At 33.6% G+C, this 25,904-nt stretch overlaps 1 protein-coding gene across 1 annotated transcript; it reads right to left on the reverse strand.

Annotated features, from left to right (window-relative positions):
* Window positions 1-2,012: 2,012 nt before the first annotated feature.
* Window positions 2,013-25,904, reverse strand: LOC120084866 (oligopeptide transporter 4-like). The gene is made up of 6 exons (XM_039040678.2): window positions 25,401-25,904; window positions 25,202-25,299; window positions 13,919-14,491; window positions 13,165-13,417; window positions 4,324-4,506; window positions 2,013-2,744 (listed from the first exon to the last, which is right to left on the reverse strand). Exons 1-6 carry the CDS (start codon window positions 25,902-25,904, stop codon window positions 2,127-2,129), a joined length of 2,229 nt encoding a protein of 742 aa, XP_038896606.1. The 3' UTR covers window positions 2,013-2,126.

A 25,904-nucleotide genomic window follows, 5' to 3' on the forward strand; every position in this document is an offset into this window, starting at 1 on the left:
TTTGAAATAGTCAATCTTAACTAATAAACAGCATTATAAAGTAAGAGTGACTCATTTTGTGATCTGATCTTGTACAAACTCTTTTGCATAAGGACATCCCCACTCCTCATGTCCAACATGAATGAATTAGGATCACTTCATTTGTAGCACTTTACAACTCCTTGTAACAACTACAAAGCATGCCGTATCGAATAGTGTTGCCATAATAAGGTACCCAACCTTATCCGTGTACTATAGATCATTTTGACTATTTACTCGAACCTGATCTACCTTTATGTCTCCACATAAAGTTTAAGTACTAATCCAATAATCAAGGGACTTTTAGGTTTAATAAATCTATTCAATAACACCTTTATTGAATTTTCAGAATAAGCTCCATTGTTTACATATCACGAGTTTTAGGACATAAAACCCAACATTAAACATGATTAACTAGTAAAATAGGTTTCGAGGTTTACATAAAACCATCAGATTTCATCCTTAACTCTCACGCAACCAACAACCAACCAAAACCATCGTCCTACCCTTCACCCATTACATTGACAGCACAGTATCCAAACCCATCGCCAGTAGTCGATGGCTGTGCAGCACCACACACGGCTCCATGACAGCACCATACATGCGCACTTTCTTCCCATCGCCCATCACGATATCTAATTTTTTGAGTTTTTGTCGCTCGACCTCAATTCAAAAATCTATACATTCAAAGTATAGATTTTTTAGGATTTTGAGGACTTATGACTTCTTTGAGGATGTGTTTGTTATTTGATAACTGTATTAAAAAAAAAAAAAAAAAAAAAAAAAAAAAAGAGATTTCGATATGAACCGACCTGAACCGAATCAAGACGGTTTGATTCAAAAACCAAAACCGAGAAGATTCAATTTTGGTCTGTTCAAAGACATTCAAAATTGGACAGAATCAAATTGTGCACACCCCTATAGAAATATACGAGATTGGATATGAAGAGATTGGAGGAACCGTCATAGAGATCGTTGAAGAATTTGTGCCCTCAATCATGATGATCGATCAATGAGGAACAAAGATTTCAAGAAGAAATCGCAAAAGGAAAAGAGAACCGGAGGAACTCAACAAAAACGCGGAAGAAGACGAGCAACCCCCTCTCTGATACCATATTACGCATAAATTGAGTAATCAGGGAAAAAGTGATGATATTATTGAAATTACACGTAAGGATTACAACCTTGAATTAAATATATATACTGCCCTTCATAACAAACTGACAGTTGGCTAAAACAAATAAACTAAAATACAATAATAGTACTTGATAATTTAGAAGTAGCATTTTTTTTTTTTTGTTTAATTAAGAATATGTTGTCAATTTGTTCTATTTTATAAGATTGGGCTAAAATATAATGGGATACGCAAAAAGTTATTCAAACTTTTTTTTTTTAGTACAATAGAAGTAGACAGATTCAAACCATAAATTTTTTAGTCACTAATACATTTATATGTCATTTGGCTATGCTCTCATTGCCAAGCTAACTTTGAAAAGTCTTTATAGGATGATTGAATTTTTGTTATTATTATATAACCTAATAATTTGTTGGTCAAACCCTACTATCAAGGTTTCAGTATACAAGCTACGATTAAAAAAATATATAAGAATTTGATCTTTAAAATAAAGTTAAATTACAAATTTAGTCTTTTAACTTTAAGATTTTGTGTCTATTTGATATATGCACTTTTTATGATACAAATTTAATTTTGGATTTCTAATTTTAAAAATTTACATATGTATCCACCACAAAATTGAAAGTTTAAAGTTTCATTAGACATAATATCTAATAAGATCAATATTTATTAGGTGTAAAATTAAAAGTTCATAAATGAATTAAATACTTTCTACAATTTTGAAGAATAATCAAATATGGACTAAAGTTAAATAATCAAATAGGCAACTAAGCTTATATGATTCATAATTGAAATACAACCTTTAATTTAAACTTTTAATACAAACTTGCGTTTCAAACTATACTTAGACGAACAGGGGAAGGAAAAGTTTAAATTATATTTCACACTCAAACGACATGTCGAAATCACTACAAACAATAGATTTTTACCCAATAAAATAAAATAACTCACACCGGAAAATTCAAGAAAGCAGTTAAAACACCGGGCAACCGTCAACCACCACGCCTTTAGCGGTGGGACAACTTGCAAGCAAACAATGATCCGTGTCCACTGGATTGGAACCCCACCAATTCATATGCACTCGATCACCCAATGTAAAGTGAATGAGCACCGCCATGAACGCCACGCCGGCGTCCAACGCCGCCGATAAAATATAGTTATACCGTTGCCACCACCTCTTCCGGTACCGGAAGACGAAGTAGTTAAAGATCGTGCCGACTAAAAGCCAGGAGTTGTAATTAATCGGCGCGGCTGGGGGCATGTATGCGGTGGCGCCGAAGAGGACGGGGAGGTTGATGAGAGGAATCCAGGTTTGGTTGGGGAATAATCGGTGGATGAGATAGACGAGGAAAGGGCCGAGGAGGCCGCCGAGGAAAAACCAGTTGAGAGTTGGGTAGTTCCCTTGGGAGCCGAATATGCGCTTTGGGCCGACTAAGCCCCATATGACCGACGCGTCGAAAAAAACTCGGTCGCTTGGACAAGTCCATGGGCTGTTTGAGGAAGCGCTTTGATGGCATATGTGGTCCACGGTTGATAAAAGCCACCATGCAACGCTGATGTTCACTGTCCCAGCTAGTATTGTTCCAATCAGCTGCGTACACATGGATAGTGAAAAGGCTGTTAATTCTTGAATTGCACAATATTTAGAGATAAAAATATAGCACTACTTCCAACTAACCCCTCCTTTTCATTATTTGACACGTCATCAAATGATCTATTAATTTAAAAAGAAATTATCATGTGGCAACTATGATTGAATAATTGAGTTGAAGACCCAAAAATAGATATGCATCTAAGTATTTTTCTTTTAAAATTAATTCTTTTCAAAATCAATTTATGGAAGTGGTCATATTTATGGTATGTTTCATAAAGTGTTTAATTTTGAAAATAAGTTATTTTAGAAAAAAGTGAAATGTTTGGCAAACACTCTACTATCAAAATATATTTTAATCTGTTTCTATAAAAAAAAATTAAATAAAAATGATTTTTTGAAAAAATATTTTTTTCTCTAGTCAATCCAAATAGATACTTAAATTAAATATTTTAACCATCATGTTGTAGATTCAACATTCTACTAATTTTCTTGACAATGTTGTAGACTTAGACGAGTTGTTATATAAAATTAGTCCAAATGTAGTTGAGATATAAAAATAGATACTTTCTAATTTTTTTATTAAAATAGAATCAAGAATAAATTCTTCGGGCCGGTAAATAGTCGTTTTTATGTTATATTATAGGGAAATTATTTTAAATGACAAAATTACTGAAAATATTTATAAATAATAGCAAATTTTCATTGTTCATCTATGATAGACCGCGATATACCCTACGACAGATAAATAGTTAAATTTTGTCATATTTATAGATATTTTGTTTCATTTTTTTTATATTTGAAAAAAAAAATCCTAAGTCTAACCTTTTTGTATGGTAAATAAATTATACTTCTGAACAATGTTAGATTTCCTAGCTTTATTAGAGAGAGAGAAAAGGAGCATTTTAATTTTATTTCAGCCACTCCAACTTTTACATACATTATATCTCATACTTTAAACTTCTAAAGCATCTATTTTAGATGTCTTTGCCGCCGCCGTCGTCATAATAATAATAATAATAATATTATTATTTATTTTTAGTAGAACAATTGTGAGGATTTGATCAATCAACTTTAAAAAGTTGTTTATATTAGCTGAGTACATTATGCTTACTTTTTCTATATTATTATGTTACACAATATCTATCTATTAAATGTTGAACTCAAACTACACTACAACAAAACACATTTTTAATAAAATGTTAATTTTCTTTTAATGACAATTGATAAGTGATTAATCTGTGACATTGGAAAACTAAAAAAAAAAAAAAAAAAAAAAACTGATATCTGAAAATCAGTATTTTTTTTATCGCCAAAAATGTGATTTTTGGACTTTTATGATAGTTTTTTCTCTCACCCCCTTTATTTTAGATATGCTCTTGTGTCATGAAAAATCTTTTTTTTGTTGTAATGCTAACATATGTGACTTAAATATAGGTCATGTAGAATATTAAAATACATATTTGATGTCATGTTATCGACGTGATGAGAATCAAAATTGTTATATATTTTAAAGTTGATGTTTTGAAAATTTAGATACCAAAATAAACTAATTTTTAATAAAAGAGTAAAAGTGTACCTGAACAAGGAACATGGACCTAGGAGGGATCTTCATGTAATGCCCTAATTTGAAATCACTCAGAAAGCTGACTGCTTGAGCCATGCTTATATACCCATAAGTCTTGAAGCACACATTGGCTATTGGCCTTCCAGGTAATATCACTCCCATCAAATACTCTGTTATAATATTCAGCCCTGGAGTCTGTTCCATACATAATAAAATTTCTTAACTAAATCAAATTTTATGAAATTTTTTATATAAAAAATTATAAGACAAAAACCACTATTAATGACGGAAAAATTATAGTGCCCCACGCCCTACATTTTTTGCTTCATCATAATATGTTTATATTTAAACGAGCCTTTCTCTTGAGTAGATGGTCCGCTGCCAAAATGAATTTAGTTTAGTGGTATTGATATACACTCTGATCTAAGAAGTCAGAGGTTCAATCCCCTTTCCCACCGTTGTTGTACTCAAAAAAAAAAAAAAGAAAAAGAAAAGAAAACTAGATGGTGCACAGAGAAGGATAATGATTATGTGTGACTACGTTGTACCTAATTCAATGCCTCCCATTTTTCTAATATAACAAAAATAAAATATAAAATTAAATTAAAAAACAATTGCCACTAGCAAACTTTTATTGAGTGTAGCTTTAGATGTATAAAAGATGAGTGCAACTCACATTGCACCTCAGTTTTTTCCATTTGATATAGATGAAATTTTTCAATGTGGACACGACCCTATATTAGATAGACATGGTATATCTTTAAATCAATTAACAATGAGAAGAGTAGCTCATGTATCTTTTAAAAATTGTGAGGTCTCTCTATCTTTTCATTGTGAGATCCTTAACACGCCTATAAGATTATTGTGAGTGTCCAGCCCACTTGTTGTTGCACAAGTAAAACTTTACTTTAAACTTGTGTTTTATGAGCCCAATTGGGGCTATTTTTTGTTGGCCCATCTTGAAAGCCTAGGCTTTCTTTTATGTGATATGAAGATGACCTAAAAGAAAAAAAAAAGTGAAAAATAGGCCGAAAATTGAGAGAAAGACAGCAGTTCGATTTTTTAGCGACAACTTTCACAAAGTTATTGATTGCTAGAGTTTGAATCGTTGGATCGTGCTAAAATTTGGTCAACTTATTCGGGATACATAGGGTCTTCTTTTGAATGGTTGGATCATTTTTTGAGCTCTAGTTTGTCCGTAATCACTGCCGAATAGGACCCATAAAATTGGATGATTTTCATTCTTTTTATCTCTCAAGTGTTCATCATTTATGTATGAAAGTATCGGTGGGTAATGAACCTTTATATGATTAATTTGGGTTATTTTTCCCTCAATTTAAATATAATAAGAGAAGTTGACAAGGGTGGACTTCTCACAAGTCCTGTGGTTTTTACCCTTCACATCAAAGAGATTTTCCACGTATAATTCATGTATGCTTTTTGCTTTTAGTCTTCTAGAATTTTGTGGTTTATTGCTATCTATTGTTTGATTGATTGCTTGGTGATTATTTGTGATTTATTTAAGGTGTTTTGAAGAACAATTATTTGGTTGATTGTTTTGAAGGAAATCCTAGTGGGTTGTTGTATATCGTTTGGGTTCTATCAGTTGGTATCTGAGCAGGTTTTAATTTAATCCTTATTATGGAGTCTACTAGTAATGGTGGAGGTAGTTCAATGATAAAATTGACATCAACCAATTATTCAATCTGGAGATCGATGATGGAGGATTTGTTATATTGCAAAGATTTATTTGATCCAATTGAAACAACTACAAAGCAGATTGCATAATTTCTAAACCTGCAAAACCAGAAAAAAAAAAATGGAAGAAAAATATTGGGGAAAGTTAAAGAGAAAAAATTTGGTGACTATTAGGTAGTGGGTTGATATTAGCATTTTCAACCATTTTTCTAAGGAGTCTGGCCCATATGAGTTGTGGAAGAAACTAAAAGACCTTTATCAAAGGTAGACCGCACATAACAAAACTTCTTTAATCAAACAGCTTGTTAATTTGAAATTGAATGGCGGGAAGTCTGTTTTTGAGCATTTGACTACTATGAAAATTGATTTTAATGATGAATTGTAGGCTTTGTTCTTGTTGAGTTCTTTGTCGGACAGTTAGGAAACCTTGGTTGTGACTATTAGTAACTTTGCTCCACAAGGTGTTTTGTCTTTGGATGTTATCAAACAAAGCATGTTCAACGAAGAGATAAGAAGAAATGAGATAGAAGTTGATAATTCACATACTCTTATTGCTGAGAATTTTAGAAAAAACAATAGTAAGGAACCTAAAGACCGTAGTACTCAAAAGGGAGATCCAAGTCTAGAGACAAAAAGACTAGAACATGTCATTACTATAACAAACTTGGCCATATAAAAAAGTTTTGTTATCGTTGGAAAAAAGAACAAAGAAGAAGCAAGACTCACAAAAAGAGAAAGATGATAAAAATACTGCAACAATTATTTCTCAGAGTGATAATGTTGTCATCTTGATTTGTGCAACCAGTGAATGTCATAATGTAGAAATTCAAACAGAGTGGGTGGTAGATTCATATGCTTCATACCATTGTGTTCCCAAAAGAGAGTATTTCATGAATAACTATCAATCTTATGATTTTGGTAGTGTGAAGATGGGAAACAAGAGCTCAGGTGGCATAGTTGGGTTAGGTGATATTCATGTGAAGACAAGTGTTGGGAGCACGCTTACATTAAAGAATGTGCGCTATATTCCTGATTTATGCCTTAACTTGTTGTCTGTAAATGTACTTGATCAAGAAGGATTTTGATATACCTTTTGTGATAGTGAGTGGAAATTGTCTAAGAGTTCAATAGTAGTTGCTCGAGGTGAGTTATAGTGTTTTTTGTATAAAATAAACTTGAGCATAAGTTCTTCTAAGTTGAATGCAATAGAAAAAAAAGAATTCTCTAAATTTGTGGCATCAAGGCAAGGGCATATGAGTGATAAGGGGATTAAATTATTGGCAAGTAAATCTCTTATCCCTATTGATAAAACATTTTCTCTTGGCCCTTGTGATCATTGTTTGGCAGGTAAGCAACATAGAATTTTCTTTTTTGGGAAGTCCATCAAAAGGCAAGGAAAATTGGAGTTAATACATACTAATATTTGTGGGCCTATTGAGGTGGAGTCACTTGGTGACAATAAATATTTTGTCACTTTTATTGATGATGTTACTCGAAGAACTTGGGTGTATATGTTGAAGACAAAAAAACCAAGTGTTCGAGATTTTTAGGAAGTTTCATGTCATGGTAGAAAGGGAGATCGAAAGAAAGTTGAAGTGTTTTTTATGAGTATACTTCGAATTAGTTCAAGTATTATTGTTCACAACATGGCATTAGACACATGAGAAGATAGAACCTAGCACACTACAACATAATGGAGTTGTTGAGAGGATGAACATAACCATTATGAAGAATGTGAGGTGTATGCTTAGAATGTTTGATCTTCATAAGACATTTTGGGGTGAAGCAATGCAATGTACCGTGTATTTGATTAATCGATCTCTATCAATTCCTCTTGGTCTAGACATTCTAGAGAGAGCATGGAAGGGAATGATCCCACTTATTTGTATCTCAGAGCCTTTGGCAGCAAGGCATACATGCATGTGCCTAAAGAACAAAGGTCAAAGCTTGATTCGAAGACCAATCCATGTAATTTTGTTGGGTATGGAAATGAAGTGTATGGTTATAGGTGCTACGACCCAGAAAAAAAAAAGGTAGTAAGAAGCAGAGATATAGTATTCTTTGAGCACGAGAAGGGTGCAGATCTTCTTAGTACAATTTACACATCTACTTCAGAGTTGTGTTTTAATACTACTAATGATTGTACTTCTATTTCTTCTGTTGTTTAACCAAAAAATAAGAATATTGATGATGTACATGATGATGTTGGTGAGATACAACTTGATGGTAATGTACCAGATCATGTTGATGATGATGATCTTGATGAGTTTTCATTTGATGAAGAAATTCATGAGGAAGATGCATATGAGGAAATGATTCATGGAGAAGTTCATGAGCAGGGGAGCAACCTATTCCCCAACTGGAGGATACTCAGGCTCAAAAGTCCACCAGAGTGTGTAAACCTTCAACAAGGTATCTAAGTTCAGAGTTCATTCTAATTAGTAAAGATGGAGAGCCAGAGAACTATCAAGAGGTTTTGTCTTATGATGAAAAAGACTAGTGGCTCGATGCAATGAAAGAGGAGATAAATTCCCTAGAAAATAATGGAACCTATAAGCTAGTGAAGCCTCCAGAGGGCAAGAAAGCATTGAAAAACAGATGGATTTTCAAGTACAAGAAAGATGGTGAGAAGATAGTGGGGTACAAAGCCAGATTAGTGGTTAAGGGATGCAACTAGAAAAAGGGTATCAACTTTGATGAGATCTTTTCTCCAGTGGTCAAAATGACATCTATTATAACAATGTTGGGATTAGCAGCAAGTCTTTATCTTAAGATAGAGCAACTTGATGTAAAAACTGCTTTTTTTTACATGGTGACTTGCATGAAGAGATCTACATGGAGCAACCTTAAGGATTTGAAGAAAAAGGGAAAGATAAATTTGTTTGTAAGTTGAAGAAGAGTCTTTATGGGCTTAGACAGGCACCAAGGCAGTGGTACAAGAAATTTGATTAATTTATGATAAGCAATGATTATAAACGAACTACAACGTATTCTTGTGTGTATTTTAGAAAGTTCCCTACAAACAACTTCATCATTCTTTTTTTATATGTTGATGATAAGTTGATAGTTAGATAAGATATAGATACGATTCAAAATTTGAAGAAATACTTGTCCAAGTTATTTGACATGAAAGATTTAGGTCTTGCAAAGCAAATCTTAGGTATGGAGATTGCTCGCGATAGGAAAGTTGGGAAATTGTGATTATCCTAGGAGAAGTATATTTAATGGGTGTTGGAAAGGTTCAATATGAAGCATGCTAAGCTTGTTAGTACACTAGTAACTCACTTTAAGCTAAGTAAGAGAGTTTACCCTACAACAGAGAAAGAGAAAGAATTTATGTCATCAATTCCATACTCTTCTATTGTTGGTTTTTTTATGTATGCTATAGTGTGTACTAGACCTGATATTACACATGCAGTCAATCTAATGAGTCTTTTCTACCCAATCCAGGTACGACTCACTGGGAAGCAGTGAAGTGGATCTTCAGATACTTGTAGGGTACCTCCAAATTGAGTTTATGTTATAGAGCTGGCAAATCTATGCTTAAAGAATATACTGATGTAGACATGGCAAGTGATCTTGATAACAGAAAGTATACATCAGGTTATGTGTACATTTTCAGGGGGATCCATCTCATTGCAATCCAAGCTACAAAAATGTGTAGCATTGTCCACAACTAAGACAAAGTATATTGCAGTAGTGGAAACAAGCAAGGAGATGTTATGGCTTAAAAGATTCCTTCAAAAGTTGGGTTTGAAGCAAGGTGAGTATGTAATATTTTGTGATAGTTAAAGTTCTATAGATTCGAGCAAGAATCCAATGTATCATGTCGTACTAAACACATTGGCATTAGATATCATTGGCTACGAGATGTAATTGAAGAGGAGATTGAATCTGAAGAACATCCACACTAACAAGAATAGTGCCTATATGTTAACTAAGGTAGTTCCCAAAAGCAAGATTGAGCTTTGTAGTAAGCTTGCCGGTATGAGGTTCAATGATCATAGATGTGATTGAATCTTCCCCATGTTGGGCTGGAGGGGGAGATTGTTGTGGGTATCTAGTCCACAAGCAATATTTTATTTTAAACTTGTGTTTTGTGAGCCCAATTGGGGCTAATTTTTTAGGGTAGCCCATTTTGAAAGCCCTAGGTTTTCTTTATGTGATATGAGGATGACCTAAAGGAAAAAAAAAAGTGAAAAAGAGGCAGAACATCGGAGAGAAAGACAGCCATTCAATTTTTTAGCGACAGCTTCCACAAAGTTGTCGATTTTCGGAGCTTAAACCATTGGAGCATGCTGAAATTTGGTCAGCCTGTTCGGGATACATAGTGTAAACCCCGAACTCTAGGTTTCCTAGATAAGCATGTTTAGCTAAAGAAATGTTATATTATATATTTATTAAGTAGCAATTCATGTTTATTTATAGGAATTATGATGGAAAGGAAGGAAAACATATTAAATGAGGAGTGACGTGACAGTTAACCTTTGAACTCTAAAGGCGGCGGGAAGTTTTTAGAAGAAGAACTTCAAATGCATGGTTTCAACAATTGACATGAGTAAATTTAGTGAAATCAGTTCCATTCGAAAACTGAGAGAATCTAATTTGCGAGTTTGTCTTACTGAAGTAAGATTGCACAAGGAGAAGAACAAAAAGTGAAGAAAATACAGAGGAGGCAGAATCTTGGGTTAATCAGGGCCTGAGGTGAATATTGGAAGTTCTAGGCCAAAATATAAGGAATTCTTGGCTGATATTTTAAAGTAAGAAAGATAACTCAATTCTAAACAAATTTGTAGAAGGAAGTTTCTTAAAAATAGCTCTGGATTTTAAGTTATGAATTTTTGAAATTATAACAGGGAATCGGTGCATAAGCAGACAGCTGCTTGGGAAGAACAAGCAAATAGTTCACCGTGGGAGTTATAGCGAGATAGGGGGATGAGGATCTTGCTTATAAAGGAAATCTCGCTGATCTCGCTCTAGAAGGAAATCTCGCAAGGAATTAGGCTGAGTATTGCTAGTAAGGTGAGTATCGCTAAGATGAAAGTTTGCTAGGAAAAGCTTGATCTCGCTCTAGAGGATCTCGCTGGCCTCACGCATGGGGATCTCGCCAGTAAAGCTGTCTTTTTTTATGAAAGTTCATTTAATAAATGAATTAATTGAGGTATTTTACTAAGAATTCCAAGTAGTTTAACCGGGAATTATGTTCTTTCAGGCCAAGAAGAGCTAGGAGGGGTGTATAAACTATTAAGAGCTTGACGAGCGGTGTGTGACTAAGTGAATTAATGTCTCTAGTACTTATGCATATAAGATCAAGTAAGTTACAGTGACATAAATGATGAATTTATACTCCTTCAAGCAACAAATGGTTGGAGAATAACTTAACGCATGTTTCCCGACTTGTATATGTGTAGCACAGGCCAAGGTATGTCATATAGTCATTACAAAATTTAAGTTCTAGTATTGAAATATGCTTCCTAGAGGAAGGCTGTGAGAAAATGAGTTCTTGTGTAGATGGTAGGCAATGGAACTTAACTTGATGCTATAATACCCCGGTACCGAAGGACATTTGAGAAGGTACCTGACCAATTTGATACCGAAGGACATTTGAGAAGGTATCTTAGTAGCTCGATACTGAAGGACAGGTTTAAGAAGGTATCTAAGCGGAAGTACCTAAGGTATGACGGTACTTAGTATGGCCACGTGCACATAGGCAGTTTTGAATGAGAGGCCGAAGTATGGGTCTCTTGGTCGGTAGTAAACGTTGGGAGCTAGAGCATTTAGGCTCGTTCTCAACTAGGGAATAATGATATTTGATGATATCTAAGAATGGTTTAAAGCTACATTTAGAGACAATTGCCTGAGATGCTCATTAGTATATTTACATGTTTATGGTAATGTAATGCATGATGTTATATGATTTTATAGTCGCTCACTGAGCTTTTAGCTCACGGAATTTCTGTGTTTCCCTTCTCAGGTAGTGGTCAGATTCCTCAGGATTGATCCTGCTGCTGCTTGCCACTGAAAGACTCGGCTTATTAAGAGGACTTAGGTTGTTGTTTTGTTTATGTACACATGTTTTGAGAGGGACTAGGGCTCTGTTAGAGATGCTTAGGCCCATCCGTGAATGTTTCTCCCATTAGATGTTATATCATAGCTGTATGCATGTGTTTACTAATATTTTGTTGAACTTTTAGGGAGGCGTACCAGATTCTTACATTATTAATGTTTAGCAAATTGGCATTTAGATTAAAGGGCTAAGTTGGTGGGTTCTGGCAGCAGGGCTAGTAATTACCGTGGTTATATCCCCTTCTAGATTAAGAGAGTAATCTAGAAGGGGGTGTGACACATAGGGTTTCTTTTTGAACAGTTGGATCGTTGTTTGAAGCTCTGATTTGTCCATAATCGCTGTCGAACAGAACTTGTAAAACTGGATGATTTTCATTTTTATCTCTCAAGTGTTCATCTTTTATGTATGAAAAGTATTGATGGGTAGTGAACCTTTGTATGACTGATTTAGTTCTTTTTCCCTCAATTTAATCATAATAAGAGAAGTTGATAAGGGTAGACTCCTCACAAATCCCGTAGTTTTTATTTTTCATATCAAAGAGGTTTTCCACGTATAATTCGTGTGTGCTCTTTGTTTTTAATCTTCTAGAATTTTGTGATTTATTGCTTTCCATTGTTTAGTTGATTTCTTGGTGATTTATTTGTGGTGTTTTGAAGAATAATTATTTGGTTGATCATTTTAGAGGAGATCCTAGTGGGTTGTTGTTATATTGTTTGGACTCTATCAAAGATAACATGAAGCTCCATATCAATACCAATCAACCATGAGAAGAGCAACCAATACATAAACATTGTGAGATACTTTGATTTTTTTCAATGTGAGATCTAACTTTAAGATGACGATCAAATATCCATTTGAGTTTCATGAGTTATATAGCATATTGAATAAACACAGGTTCCATCTCAAAATCGATTGACAAAAAAAAAAAAGTTCAGAAATCTTTTAAAGATTATGAGATTTTCCGGTCTTTGAATATAGGATTTTCAACATAATAGTATATATAATATTTAAGAATAACGTGAGATCAATAAAATAAATTAATATATTTTGTAGTGATGGGTCAATATATTTGTTAGTACTTTAATTACCTGATTAGTGGTGGCTGTGATAATGCTTATTGGGAGAGTGAAAATGAAAGCGAGGGCGGCTGCAAAAAGGAGACCCCACCAAGGCAACTGAACCTCCTTCTTCAAGAAAATGCAAAGCGCAAGGGAGGCGGCGATTGCGAGAAATAGAAGTATATGAAACCACCAGGCTGGAATGTCCTTGTAGCTTCTCATAAGCCTCGTGTGGATGTCTTCCCTCCCTTCTGAAGCAACTCGGAATTTTCTAACAATCTCCCTAGTATATAATAATAATAATGTTGCAACCAGTAATTAGTCTTAGAAATTAATTGCCACATTATAGTTTTTAGCATTACAATTGAGAAGTAGTGTTATAATAAAGCTATGTTCAAAAATCCTTTTTTCCATCACCAAATTCACCACTAAAAGCACTTACAACCAACGCCAAAAATAATTAGGTTATAAGTTATTTTTAATGTTATACATATATATATCATCGGTTCAGTTCAGTTTTAACAGATTTTTTAATCAAAGACCGTTGTGAATTAGTAAGCTTTTGTTTTCTCCAAATACAAAATAAGACGTCTAAGTTTATACTAAACAAATTACACCAAAACCATTTAAATCCATTGGGTTTTTCAAATTTTTGTTGCACTTATATATATATCGCTCATAAAAAGCTATTGTATCAGTATGAATAACATCACAAATTAAGAGCCTTTGGATTGAGTAACTAAATTTAAAAGGAGAATAATTAATAATGAATGAAAAATCTGACCTGCCATGAAACAAGGCAACGTGAGTAAGAGTAGCGGCAATGGCAGCAAAACCAAAGCCATAAGTAATAGCAAAGAAGGAGCTTAAATTGACCCTTCCAACCTGCCCGTACGCCTGCGGGTTGAGCTCGAAGTTACCATTAACAATGGAAGTTATATCATACTCCTGCCCATCGGAAGTGAATAAATCCGAGGAGAATATGGGGAAAGTTCTGGCGTTGAAGACGTTGAAGCCCCAATAGGCAATAGGCATCACCACGTAGATGAGCGCCACGTAGCCACCGAAGATGTTGACGATGGCGAAGAACGGGCTGATCAGAGGGCTGCCCAAGAATGAAGCCACGGCGGACCAATCTAGAGAAAATGCCCCGAACCCGAGACCCGAGAAACCCGACCCGAGTTGGTGGGCCGTTACTGAGTGGGGGAAGGCCCAACAGACCCATGATATGCTTTGAAGGGTTTGGAAGATGTAGCCTGGGAACATGTACCATGTGAAACTGCCTGCCAGAGCTATTAGGAAGAATTTTAGACGTGTCATTCGCCTCTCGCCTTCCTCGTCTTGCTCGTGCAATGTCCTGCCAATGCCTCAATTAGATTTCTTTTTCCCAAAAATAAAAATAATAATAATAATAATAATAATAATAATAATAATAATAATAATAGTATTATAAATATGTTAAACCAAATATAATTTAGATGTTTATTATTAATATCCATTAGCTATGTCACTTATTCATTACCCCATGTGTTGTCCATGTATCTCAAGATTACACATTATTAGTGTCTATGTAATCCACCTCCTACTTGCCAAATTGTCTATAAATAGTGGCATTTTGTGGCTTTTGAAAGACATACATTGGTGATCAATCCCAAAAGATTGGAGAAAGGGAGAAATCCATTATTGTTGGGGTGTTTGCTCTAGAACCTCATAGTTTTATGTTAGTTGAATAAATTGTTGATTAATTTTATATTACTTGTGCAATAATCCATTAACTTAAGATCTAAGGTTATCTGATGTAACTTAAACATATATGTGTAGACATATAAAAGGATCATGTTTAAGTAATAATCTAAATGGTCTGTAGTATATAGATAAGGTTGGGTGTCTTATCCTGGTAACTACTGATACAACCCGCTTGTAGTTGTTATAATTGTTGTAAAGTACTACAAATGATCTAATCCTGATAATTCTTGTGGAGACATGTGAGTGAGGGTATCTTATACAGAAGAGTTTGTATAAAGATCGGACCATGAAATGTTAAGTCTCTCTTTATAACGTCGTCGTTAGAAAAGACTTACATTTCACCAGGATGACCATGGGTGACTTGACCTTAATCTTGAGTGAGTTGTGTACTCCTGCCTATGAGGGCGATCCTTTGATTTATATGGGTGAGAGTGGTCAGATTCGCCGACTCAATAAGTCTATCGTTTTGGGGATTCGTTTGGGGAGCTGGGAACACAAGTACACAAGAAGGAATTCATTCCTTCCTTATAGTTAGGGTAAGAAGATAAAATTTTCCCTTAAGGGCTAACCATTGGGGTAAAACGGTAATTTGACCCAACTGTACTTATGAACAATTTGTGAAGAGTTAACGCACTGTTGATTGGTTACATCCAATGGACACGTAAATATATCTATATTACAAAGAATTCAGCTGTCGGTCTTTAATGGAGTGTCCGACAGTTAATGAATGTTGATTAATTTGATTAAAAGTATTTTAATCAATTAATCTCGTATCATTCAAGCTTTAATCTATAGATCTATAAGGTCCCCTCATTAGCTCAATGAGGACTGATGGGAGTCAAATTAATTTTGGTATGATTTGAATTGTTCAAATTAATTAAAGGGCATTAATTGTATAAGATACATTTAAATAATGTATACCGATAATATAATATAATGTATGTTGATACATTATATAATTTTATAAGAGAAATGAATATTTGAATGTGATTCAAATATTAGTTATATGAATATGATTCGTATAAAATCTATATATTAAAATTTAATGTAAATATGATTCATATTAAATTTATGTATAATTTTTATGAGAGATATTTGAATATGATTCAAATATCAATTATATGAATACGATTCATATAGAAACTATATGTTAAAATTAATATGAATATGATTCATATTAAATTTATATATTTTATTGAGAGGTATTATAGTTTGAATATGATTCAATTATTATTTATATGAATGTGATTAATATAAACATTATAGGTTAAAAATTAAGAATTTAATTCATATTAATATCTTAGGTTATTTGAGAGAATAATAAATTATAATTTATGTTATATGTGATATAATATTAACTATAGATTATATATTATATGTGATATAACATATAGTTTAAATATATATTAATTGGTTTATATATATATATTTATATATATATATATATATATATTGTACGTGTGCGTATGCATGTGCGTATATATTAAATTCAAATTTTTTAAAAATAAAGGGGAGGGAGTTATAACTCCCTCACCCCTTAATCTTTCCTTCTCACACATACAAATTGGAAGATAGAGAAAGTTCTCTCTCTATGTCTTTTTGGTTCTCCTTCTCTTTGTGAATTTCACAGAAAAGAAAAAACTCTCAGTTTACTTCTCCTTCTCTCACGCCACGATTGAGTGCAAGCCCACATCTCTGCACAGTTCTCGTCCTTAAGAATAATGGGGAAGGCCTCTTGGTGGTGTCTGTTCCTGTTCGTTGAGTTAGTGGATGCCGAGTTCGTGAGATCGGGAGAAGACGACTTGAATTAGAGAGGAACGTGAAGATTTGGTCTTCAAGGCTATGTGATTTCTTAATCCATTCCTCTCTATTTGAACCGTAGAAAGCATACTTAGGTTTATGTTTTTCCATGGTTTTCGTCACTCTGAATTCGGTGTATTGTGTAAAATGAAATTTGGAGATTGATGCGTCCAATTGCTTCCATTGCAAGGAATTCCAATCCCTTCGTTATTTGTTATTTTATTTAATTTTTATTATATATTTATTTTATATATGTATATATTATATTATATTTATTTATTTTATATATTTATATGTTATATTATATTTATTTTAATATTTATTTATTTTATATATTTATATGTTATATTATATTTATTTTAATATTTATTTATTTTATATATTTATTTTAATATTTATTTATTTTATATATTTATATATTATATTATATATTATTATTATTATATCATATATTCTCCATATCTGTGTTCTCTTTATGCGCCATTGTGCTCGTCAAATTCATAGCAAATAGAGCATTGATTATGTAGACTATGTAATATAGTTTTTTTCTTCAGAAAAAAAAAAAAAAATGTAATACTTAGGTGCAGTGCTGCACCCAAGTCTTATATTCCCCTTCTTTTAACTAAAAAATAATTTTTAATTTTTTTTTTAAAAGAAAAAACTTTTCGTTGAGCGCAGGTTGCATAAGAGGTGAGTATAGTTGGGATGCACCTAATTTTTTTTCCAAAAAAATTGATCGAGAGATTTTTGTACAAATGACATTTTCACAGGGTCTTTATGATGAATGACTCGTCTCCCACAAACGTATGAAATCTAATATTTTGCTTACATCAGCCTTCTGCTTATGTCAAAGTACACTAATACGTTGTATATTATATCACGTTACAGATAGTCCCATCTATTGTAAACTTAACACGATGGTAATCTCGATTGCAATCTTCAATTGTCTCATAGTTTGTGTTGGAAATGACTTTTTGGGCTTAAGCTCAATAGGAAAAGTTAAGGAGAATAAGAAGTTTTGTCCCACATGGATAGATTTAGAATTGCCTAGAGGGTATAAATACCAAGGCATTCTAGATAAAATTCGAAAGTAAGTTGGTGGTAGAAGTATAAAATTTTTACCACACGCACGCTTCGTTGTCACTGTTGTCATTGCCGTCCATCTGGACGGGCGAACGGGTTCAGTAATAGTATACCGTACTTGCGCGAAAAAGAATTAAATTTTTATTACTTATCCTTTTATTTTATTTTTTAATATTGTTGATTTTTTATCATTGAAATTCTATCCGTTATTGGTCCGTTGGAATTCTAATCGTTGAATTATGTCCGTTAATGGACCGTTGAGGATTTTATCTGTTAACAGACCATTGAGGTTCTGACCGTTGGTTTTCGTCTATTAACAGACATTTCTGTTTCCACTTGTTTCGTTCCATCCATTAGTGTCCTCCTCTTCTCCTTTCTTCTCCACTTTGTTTCTATTGCTCTGAGTAACCTTCTCTTCAATTCTAGTCCTTTTTTCCGGCGCGTACACGCCTAAATTTGGAGGCTGCATTAATCTTGGGGAGCCACCAGCTTAAGCGATTAGCACCGAGGTCGTGCCATATTTTCTTTCAAGACAGTGGTTCGTCCATGGCGCATCAACATTCGTGACATCTGGTTCAACAATATGAAAGCAAATATTCATAGATGTCAGTCAAGAATAGTAAGGTTCTCCTTGATCTATCCAAGCTTGAACCACTGGACAGAGCAAATTATTGTTGCTGGTCTCAGAAATTATTGATCTTCTTCGAGCAGCTGGAGATTGATTACATCATCACCATAGAAGTGCCTACTGAAAAGGTGAGCACTGTTTCTGATCCAGAATCCTTTGTTCAACCCATTGATGTTTCAGATCAATCTAAACAGTCCACAATTGATCCTGATAAGTACGAGAAAGATAACAAAACAATCTGTGGCCATTTGCTGAATCATATGACAGATTCAACATTCGATTTTTTCATGGTCCAAAAATCAGCAAAGGTAATTTGGAGTACATTAGAGTCTCGATATGGAGGAGATGATGGTGGTCATAGAAAGTACGTTGTTAGTAAATGGCTTCAATTCCAAATGATGGACGAGATACCAATAGTGGAGTAGATACATGATTATGAAATTTTGGTGGCGAACGTTTTGGCCAAGGGAATGAAAATTTGTGAGATTCTACAAGCTAATGTGCTGCTTGAGAAATTTCTCTCATCCTGGAGCGACTACAGAAATCATCTGAAACACAAAAAGAAGGATCTAACACTCCAGGAGTTGATCAGTCGCATGTGCACGGAAGAAGCCCAACAGGCTAAAAGATAAGCTAATTTCTGGAAATCTAGATTCAGTTAATGCTAACTTGGTTGAATCCTCTGCTGTTAACAAAGACAAGTCCAAAAATCATAAGAAGCAATCTGGAAAGAATAATTATTTCCAGAAGAATGGACATCACAAAACTGCTGATGGGAAGATTGAAAAAAAAAAACTAATCTGCTATGTCTACGGGAAACCTGGGCACAAATCCTGCCAATGCAGTCAAAGGAAAGAAAGACCAAATCAGCAACCCACACCACAAGCTAATCTAGCTGAACAAGATAACGTAATTGCTACTGTTGTGGAAGCAAACCTGGTAGAAAATAAAATTGATTGAATACTTGACACTGGAGCTTTAAGACATTTCTATTCAAACTGAGAACTCTTCCATGACTACGAGGACATCGCTGATAGAGAATGTGTCTTCATAAATAACTCGGCCATAGCAGGAGTGCTTGGAAAAGGGAAGGTTCTTTTAAAATTAACCTCTGAAAAAACTTTATCCTTAAATAATGTATTGTATGTACCTTCCTTACGTACGAACTTGGTATCTGGGAGTCTGTTGAATCGGACTGGGCTTAAGATTGTTCTAGAAGCTAACAAGGTTGTCATCACCAAAAATGGAGACTTTGTTGGTAAGGGATATCTTGCTGATGGTCTTTTTGTATTGAATACTGTCTCTGTTTCAAATATGATGAATGCAAGTACTTCTAATTCTGCTTACATAGTTAAGTCTCTTGATATGTGGCATGGTAGATTAGGTCATGTGAATATTGCATCAGTTAAGAAACTTAAGGTTTTAAAATTGATTAATGCATCTGAAACACATGAAACTAGTAAATATCCTGTTTGTGTATAATCAAATTTTATCAAAAAACCATTTAAACCTGTCACTTATAGAAGCACAGAATTACTGGAATTGATTCACTCTGAGTTGATTTAAAAAACACCATTAGTAGAGGTGGGAAAAATTACTACATTTCTTTTATCGATGATTTTTCTAGATATACTATAATTTATCTTTTAAAGACAAAAGATGAAGCTGGTAGTATGTTTTTGAAATATAAAGCAGAAGTAGAGAATCAATTAGATAAAAAGATTTAAGAGGTTAAGATCAGATAGGGGTGGTGAATGTAGTGATAATACACTGAAAGAATTTTGTGAATCAAATGACATTATTCATGAGTTTACTACTCCTTATTCACCACAACAAAATGGTATAGTAGAACGTAAAAACTGAACTCTTAAGGAAATGATGAATGTTATGTTGTTAAGTTCTGAATTGTCTGATAACATGTCAGGGGAAGTTGTGCTTTCTGCTTGTTTTATTCTTAACAAAGTACCTCACAAGAAACTAGATAAGACACCTTACGGACTCTGGAAGGGATATACGCCTAATCTTTCTTATATGAGGGTATGGGTATGTCTGGCTAAAGTTCCATATCCTGCATTCAAGATACCTACGGTAGGATCTAAAACTTTTGACTGTAGGTTTATTGGTTATGCACAATAGCACTGTATATATATTTATGTGCTTGAATGATAGATCTTTGTGTGAACATAGGGATGCAGAATTTTTTTAGCATGTTTTTCTTTTGAAAAAGGGAAACACTAAATTTGTTAGAGTAGTTAATTGTGAGAATGATTTTGTTTCCATGCCTTCTTTGTCTAATAGTATGCATGATATAGGTTCTAGTAGTATGTTTAATATTGTAGATGTTAGCAACACGGATAGAATATCTGTTATAGAACCAAGAAGAAGTAAGAGATGGAGAATTGAGAAAAATTTTGGTCCTGATTTTTTAACTACTTTCTTAGTTGAGAGGTCAAATGATATTGACTATCAATTTGCAAGTATATATTTCAAGAAGCCTTAAGTTTTGTAGACTCTAGCTTATAGAAGGAAACTATTATGAACGAATTGGATTCTTTAATCATGAACCAAACATGGAACTTAGTAGATCTTCTAAAAGGAAGTAAACCTATTAAGTACAAGTAGATTTTCAAAAGGAAAATAAGGTCAGATGGTTCAATTGAAAAATACAAGGCTAGATTGGTAGTAGTAGGGTATACACTAAAAACAAATGTTGATTACTTTGACACGTATTCTCCTGTAACAAAAATAGCTACTATTAGGGCCTTGATTGTGTTGGCTACTATAATGGTCTTTTAATTCACCAAATGGATGTAAAAACAAAATTTCTCAATGGTGATCTAGAAGAAGAAATCTATATGGTACTACTTGAAGGCTTTACTGTTGTCGGTCTGGAAAACAAAGTATGTAAACTTAATAAATCTCTTTATGGTCTTAAACAAGCTCTCAAACAATGGTATGAAAAATTCAATGATACTTTGATAAACAATAGGTTTAAGGTAAACTTTTCAGATACATGTGTTTATTTAAAGTTATTTGGAGTTGAGTGTGTGATTATATGTTTGTATGTTGATGATATGCTCATTTTTGGAACAAACATAGAGGTGATACATAATACCAAATTGTTACTATTTTCCCATTTTGAAATGAAAGATTTAGAGGAAGTTAACATAATACTTGGTGTTAAGATAAGGAAAACTGCAAATGGTTTTTCTTTGTACCAATCACACTACATTAAAAAATTACTAAAGAAGTTTAATTGTTTTGATGACCCTCCTGCAAACACCTTATGATGCTAGTATAATTCTTAAGAAAAATAAAGGTGATTTTGTATCTCAATCTGAATATGCAAAGATTATAGGTAGTGTTATGTTTTTAATGAACTATACTAGACCTGATATTGCATATGTTGTTAGTAGATTGAGTAGATATACACATAATCCTGATAAAGATCATTGGAGTGCTCTTCGTCGTCTGTTAAGATAACTTAAGGGAACCGTAAACTATTGTTTACATTTTAACAAATTCCCTATTGTTTTAGAAGATTATTGTGATGCTAACTGAGTATCTGATAATGATGAAGTCAGTTCTACAAGTGGTTATGTGTTTTTACTTGGAGGAGGAGCAATATCATGAAAGTCTGCAAACAGACTTGCATAACTAGATCCACTATGGAATCAGAATTTATTGATTTAGAACTAGCTGGACAGGAGGCTGAATGGCTTAGAAGCCTGTTAAGGGATGTACCATTGTGGAGGGCATCAGTACCAATATCTGTACACTGTGATTCACAGGCTATCAAAAGTATTGTCAAGAACAGTGTATATAATGGAAAAAGGAGACATATACGTCTTAGACATGGAACTGTGAAACAATTGTTAAAGGGAGGAATTATTTCTTTGAATTTTGTAAGGTTTGAGCAAAATTTGGCTGACCCTTTGACCAAAGGCTTAACAAGGAAAATAATTTTAGAATCATCAGTAAACATGGGGCTTAAAGCCTTATAGGATTCTATAGCTCTTTATCTGGATAGTCTATTACGATAGACTTGATGGTCTATAGCCCTTCAGTTGGTTGGTCCCAGTACGGACTTGATAGAAAGAACTAAAACCTTTTATTCCATAGCCCTTCTTTTAGGTGGTCCTGGTATGGACTTGATGGATGAGTGTAAAATCTTCATAGCTTAGTTTTGAATGGTTTGTCTTTGACATACTTGATGAAAAAGGTCCTAGTATGGACTAGACAAAGTCTTCATAGCTCAGTTTGAGTGGTCTATTGTGATAGACTTGATGAAGCAATTAACGTGATTGTGAAGGTATGACCGCTTTCTATGAAGCAGTTTAAAGGTCTCTTTCTAGAGCTTTTATAGTGATCTGAGGTTTATGTGTATGGCCATAATAAGCACACTTTATATCGTAGAATCGAAAAAATAACTAGGAGTAAGTGTGTTGTGGGGGTCTCAACTAGTGTTATTGAAAGTTCAAGAGGTAACTCACTCTCTCTAACTAGGTTGTTGCCTTACTTCACTATGCATCAACTCAAATCATTAGATATTGATGTTTAAGTTTGATCTCCTTCATTTGCTCAGAACACTTATTTATTTATTTCTTTATTTTTCAGATTAAACATTTTATATTCTTTACTTGTTAACTTTTTTGTAACAGTCATTTGTGGAGGATTGTTGGAAATGACTTTTGAGCTTAGGCCTAATAGGAAAAGTTAGAGAGTGGGAAGTTTTGTCCCACATGGATAGATTTAAAATTGCCTAGAGGGTATTAATACCAAGGCATTCTAGATGAGATTCCAAAGTGAGTTGGTGATGGAAGTATAACCCTTTCACCACACGCGACACCATCCAGGCGGGCGGATTTGGATAATTGTGCTTACATGAAAAAGAATTAAATTTTTATTACTTATCCTTTTATTTTTTTTATATTGTTGATTTTTTACCATTGAAATTCTATCCATTGGAGTTTTTATTTGTTATTGGTCCATTGGAATTCTGACGGTTGAATTATGTTCGTTAACTGACCGTTGAGGATTTTGTCTATTAATAGACCATTGAGGTTCTGACTGTTGATTTTCGTTCGTTAACGAACCTTTCTGTTTCCACCCGTTCCATTCCATCCGTTGGTGTCCTCCTCTCTTCCTCTATATAGTTCTGTTCAGTTTTGTGAAGAGGACACACACAAAAAAATTTATTCTTTCTTCTCCACTTTGTTTTTATTAATTTGAGCAACCTTCTCTTCAATTTTAGTCCTTTTTTCGGTGAGTGCATGCCTGAATTTGGAGGTTGTGTTGACCTTTAGGAGCAACCGACTTAAGCGATTAGCACCGATGTCGCACCGTATTTACTTTCAGAGCAGTGGTTCTTCCACGGCGCAGCAACATTCGTGACATTTGGTTCAACAGTTTGTTGTGTTTTCTCATTAATATTGTGTGAGAAAAATGAAAATTCGCTATAGAGATGACCATCACCTTAGGGCTACGATAGACATGGTCATCTCTATGTGATACATTATGAAACACGGTAATGCTTGGATGTAGGCAAAGGGTTAGATTTCATACGTTAGTCGAAGGCGGGATCATTAATCATAAATACGTTTGAAAATAGGCACAAAATCTTTTATTATTTGAATATTTGTTTATATCTAAACTAACATATTATAATTGGGAAAAAATCTAAACTACAAGATTATAAGGTAAAATTTTCGTGAGAAATTTTGATTCCATCCTTTCACAAAATCCACGAATTTTTCAGATTAAATTACAAATTTATTCTCTAAGTTTTTGTTGGATAATAATTTGATTTTTAGTTGGTGATTTTAAAAAGTTTTATTTGTTTCCTTTCAATTTTCTTATCATGTTGCTCATTATTTCTAACTACACATTTGAATTCTGATTCAATTTATAAATAAATTAAAATTAAAAAGAAAAATAATTTTTAAAATTTTGCATGGTTTTTCTAAACAATCTATAAAATTATATACAAACACAAAGAAGTCAATAAGTAAAAGTAATATTTATAGATTTGATTTTTAAAAGTCAAATAGTTATCAAACGAGACTTAAAGTTTTAAATTTTTATAAATTAAATAATTTATTAGACAGAAAATTAAAAGTGAAGACTACATTGGATACAAAATTGAAATCTATATGTATCTAATAAATATAAATTATTTTTTTAAAATTTCAAGTGTGCAAGGAAGATATTAAAGACAAATTTGAAAGTTTGGATCTATTAGACACTACTAAAGTTATAATACCAAATAAACCAAAACCTCAAAATTCAAGAGACTAAACTTGCAATTTAACAAATTTTTTAGGTTAAAATACCATTCGGTCTCTATATTTCGAGTTTTATTCTATTTTTGTTTCAATATTTTTAATGTCCAGATTTGATTCCTCTATTTTCCATATATCCATACATGTGGCCTTTATTTGTATGAAAATTATTGTCACTACTTAACCCAATTTTAATAAAAATTAAAATAAAATAAACAATTAAATTTAAGATTTGTTGAAATTAAGACTAAAATCAAACAGTTAGGTAGAAGAGCAAATCAGCTTTTCAGCAAATTTTATAAATCTCTTTAGGTTTAATTACAAAATTGATTCCATGGTTAGGAAAAATGTTAATATTTTAATTTTTATAGTTTGATAAAATTTAATTAATAATCTCTATGTTTTTCAAGTCATATAAACTAGATTCTATTTATAAGCAACTAAATTCTAACTTTTCTAACATTTTTTGAACGGTAATGATCAAGTTTGTAATTTAACTGATTCTTTAGATACAGTTACCGTTATTTACCGGAAAAGGGAAATCTGCACGAGAGTACTCGGCCACCACATATGCGCCGGCTCAACCACGTACTTCCTCATCAAACCCGCCCACCCGTAACCCAATACCTGTAACAACAGTCCTTACTCTCACTTAACTCAACAAATCTCACAATATTATTGTTTTAATTAACTCAAATATTTTCTTCAAAGGAGAAAATAAAAATCACCTGCGTAGTGATAACGAGAAGCCATGATGTAAAGAAAGAAATGCTCCTCCAATAAAAAACCTTAATAATGGTAACGATCCCCACAGCATACGCCGACCCACCGCCAAAAGCGCTTCCGGCGTTGGCAAAGATTGAAATAAGCACGTGCTCCTTCATGTTGAACGGACCCGGGTTGAAGGAGAACTCTTTTGACCCGAACCCGGGGATCCGAAACTTTCTGGTGGGAAGAACGGAAGCCATGAACCGTCCGATAGGGAGTGACAGCACCTGGACGCTGATCTGAGTAATCACCAGTGGCTCTTTACGGTAAGTGAAGAATTGGTTCACAAACGACATAGCGCAACAGGATAATAAACCTAACGACCACATCCGAAACGTCCACACTGGTTGCGACACGTCGTCTGTCGTCGACACCGTTAGCCGCACTTCCTCTATTGGAGAAATCTCTTCTTTTTCTAACAGTTCGTCCACCGTTAACGGTGTCCCTGTTGCCTCCGTCCCCAT

The sequence above is a fragment of the Benincasa hispida genome, chromosome 9, assembly GCF_027475165.1.
Source record: "Benincasa hispida cultivar pf3 chromosome 9, pf3_genome.v1.1, whole genome shotgun sequence".
Taxonomy (NCBI): domain Eukaryota; kingdom Viridiplantae; phylum Streptophyta; class Magnoliopsida; order Cucurbitales; family Cucurbitaceae; genus Benincasa; species Benincasa hispida.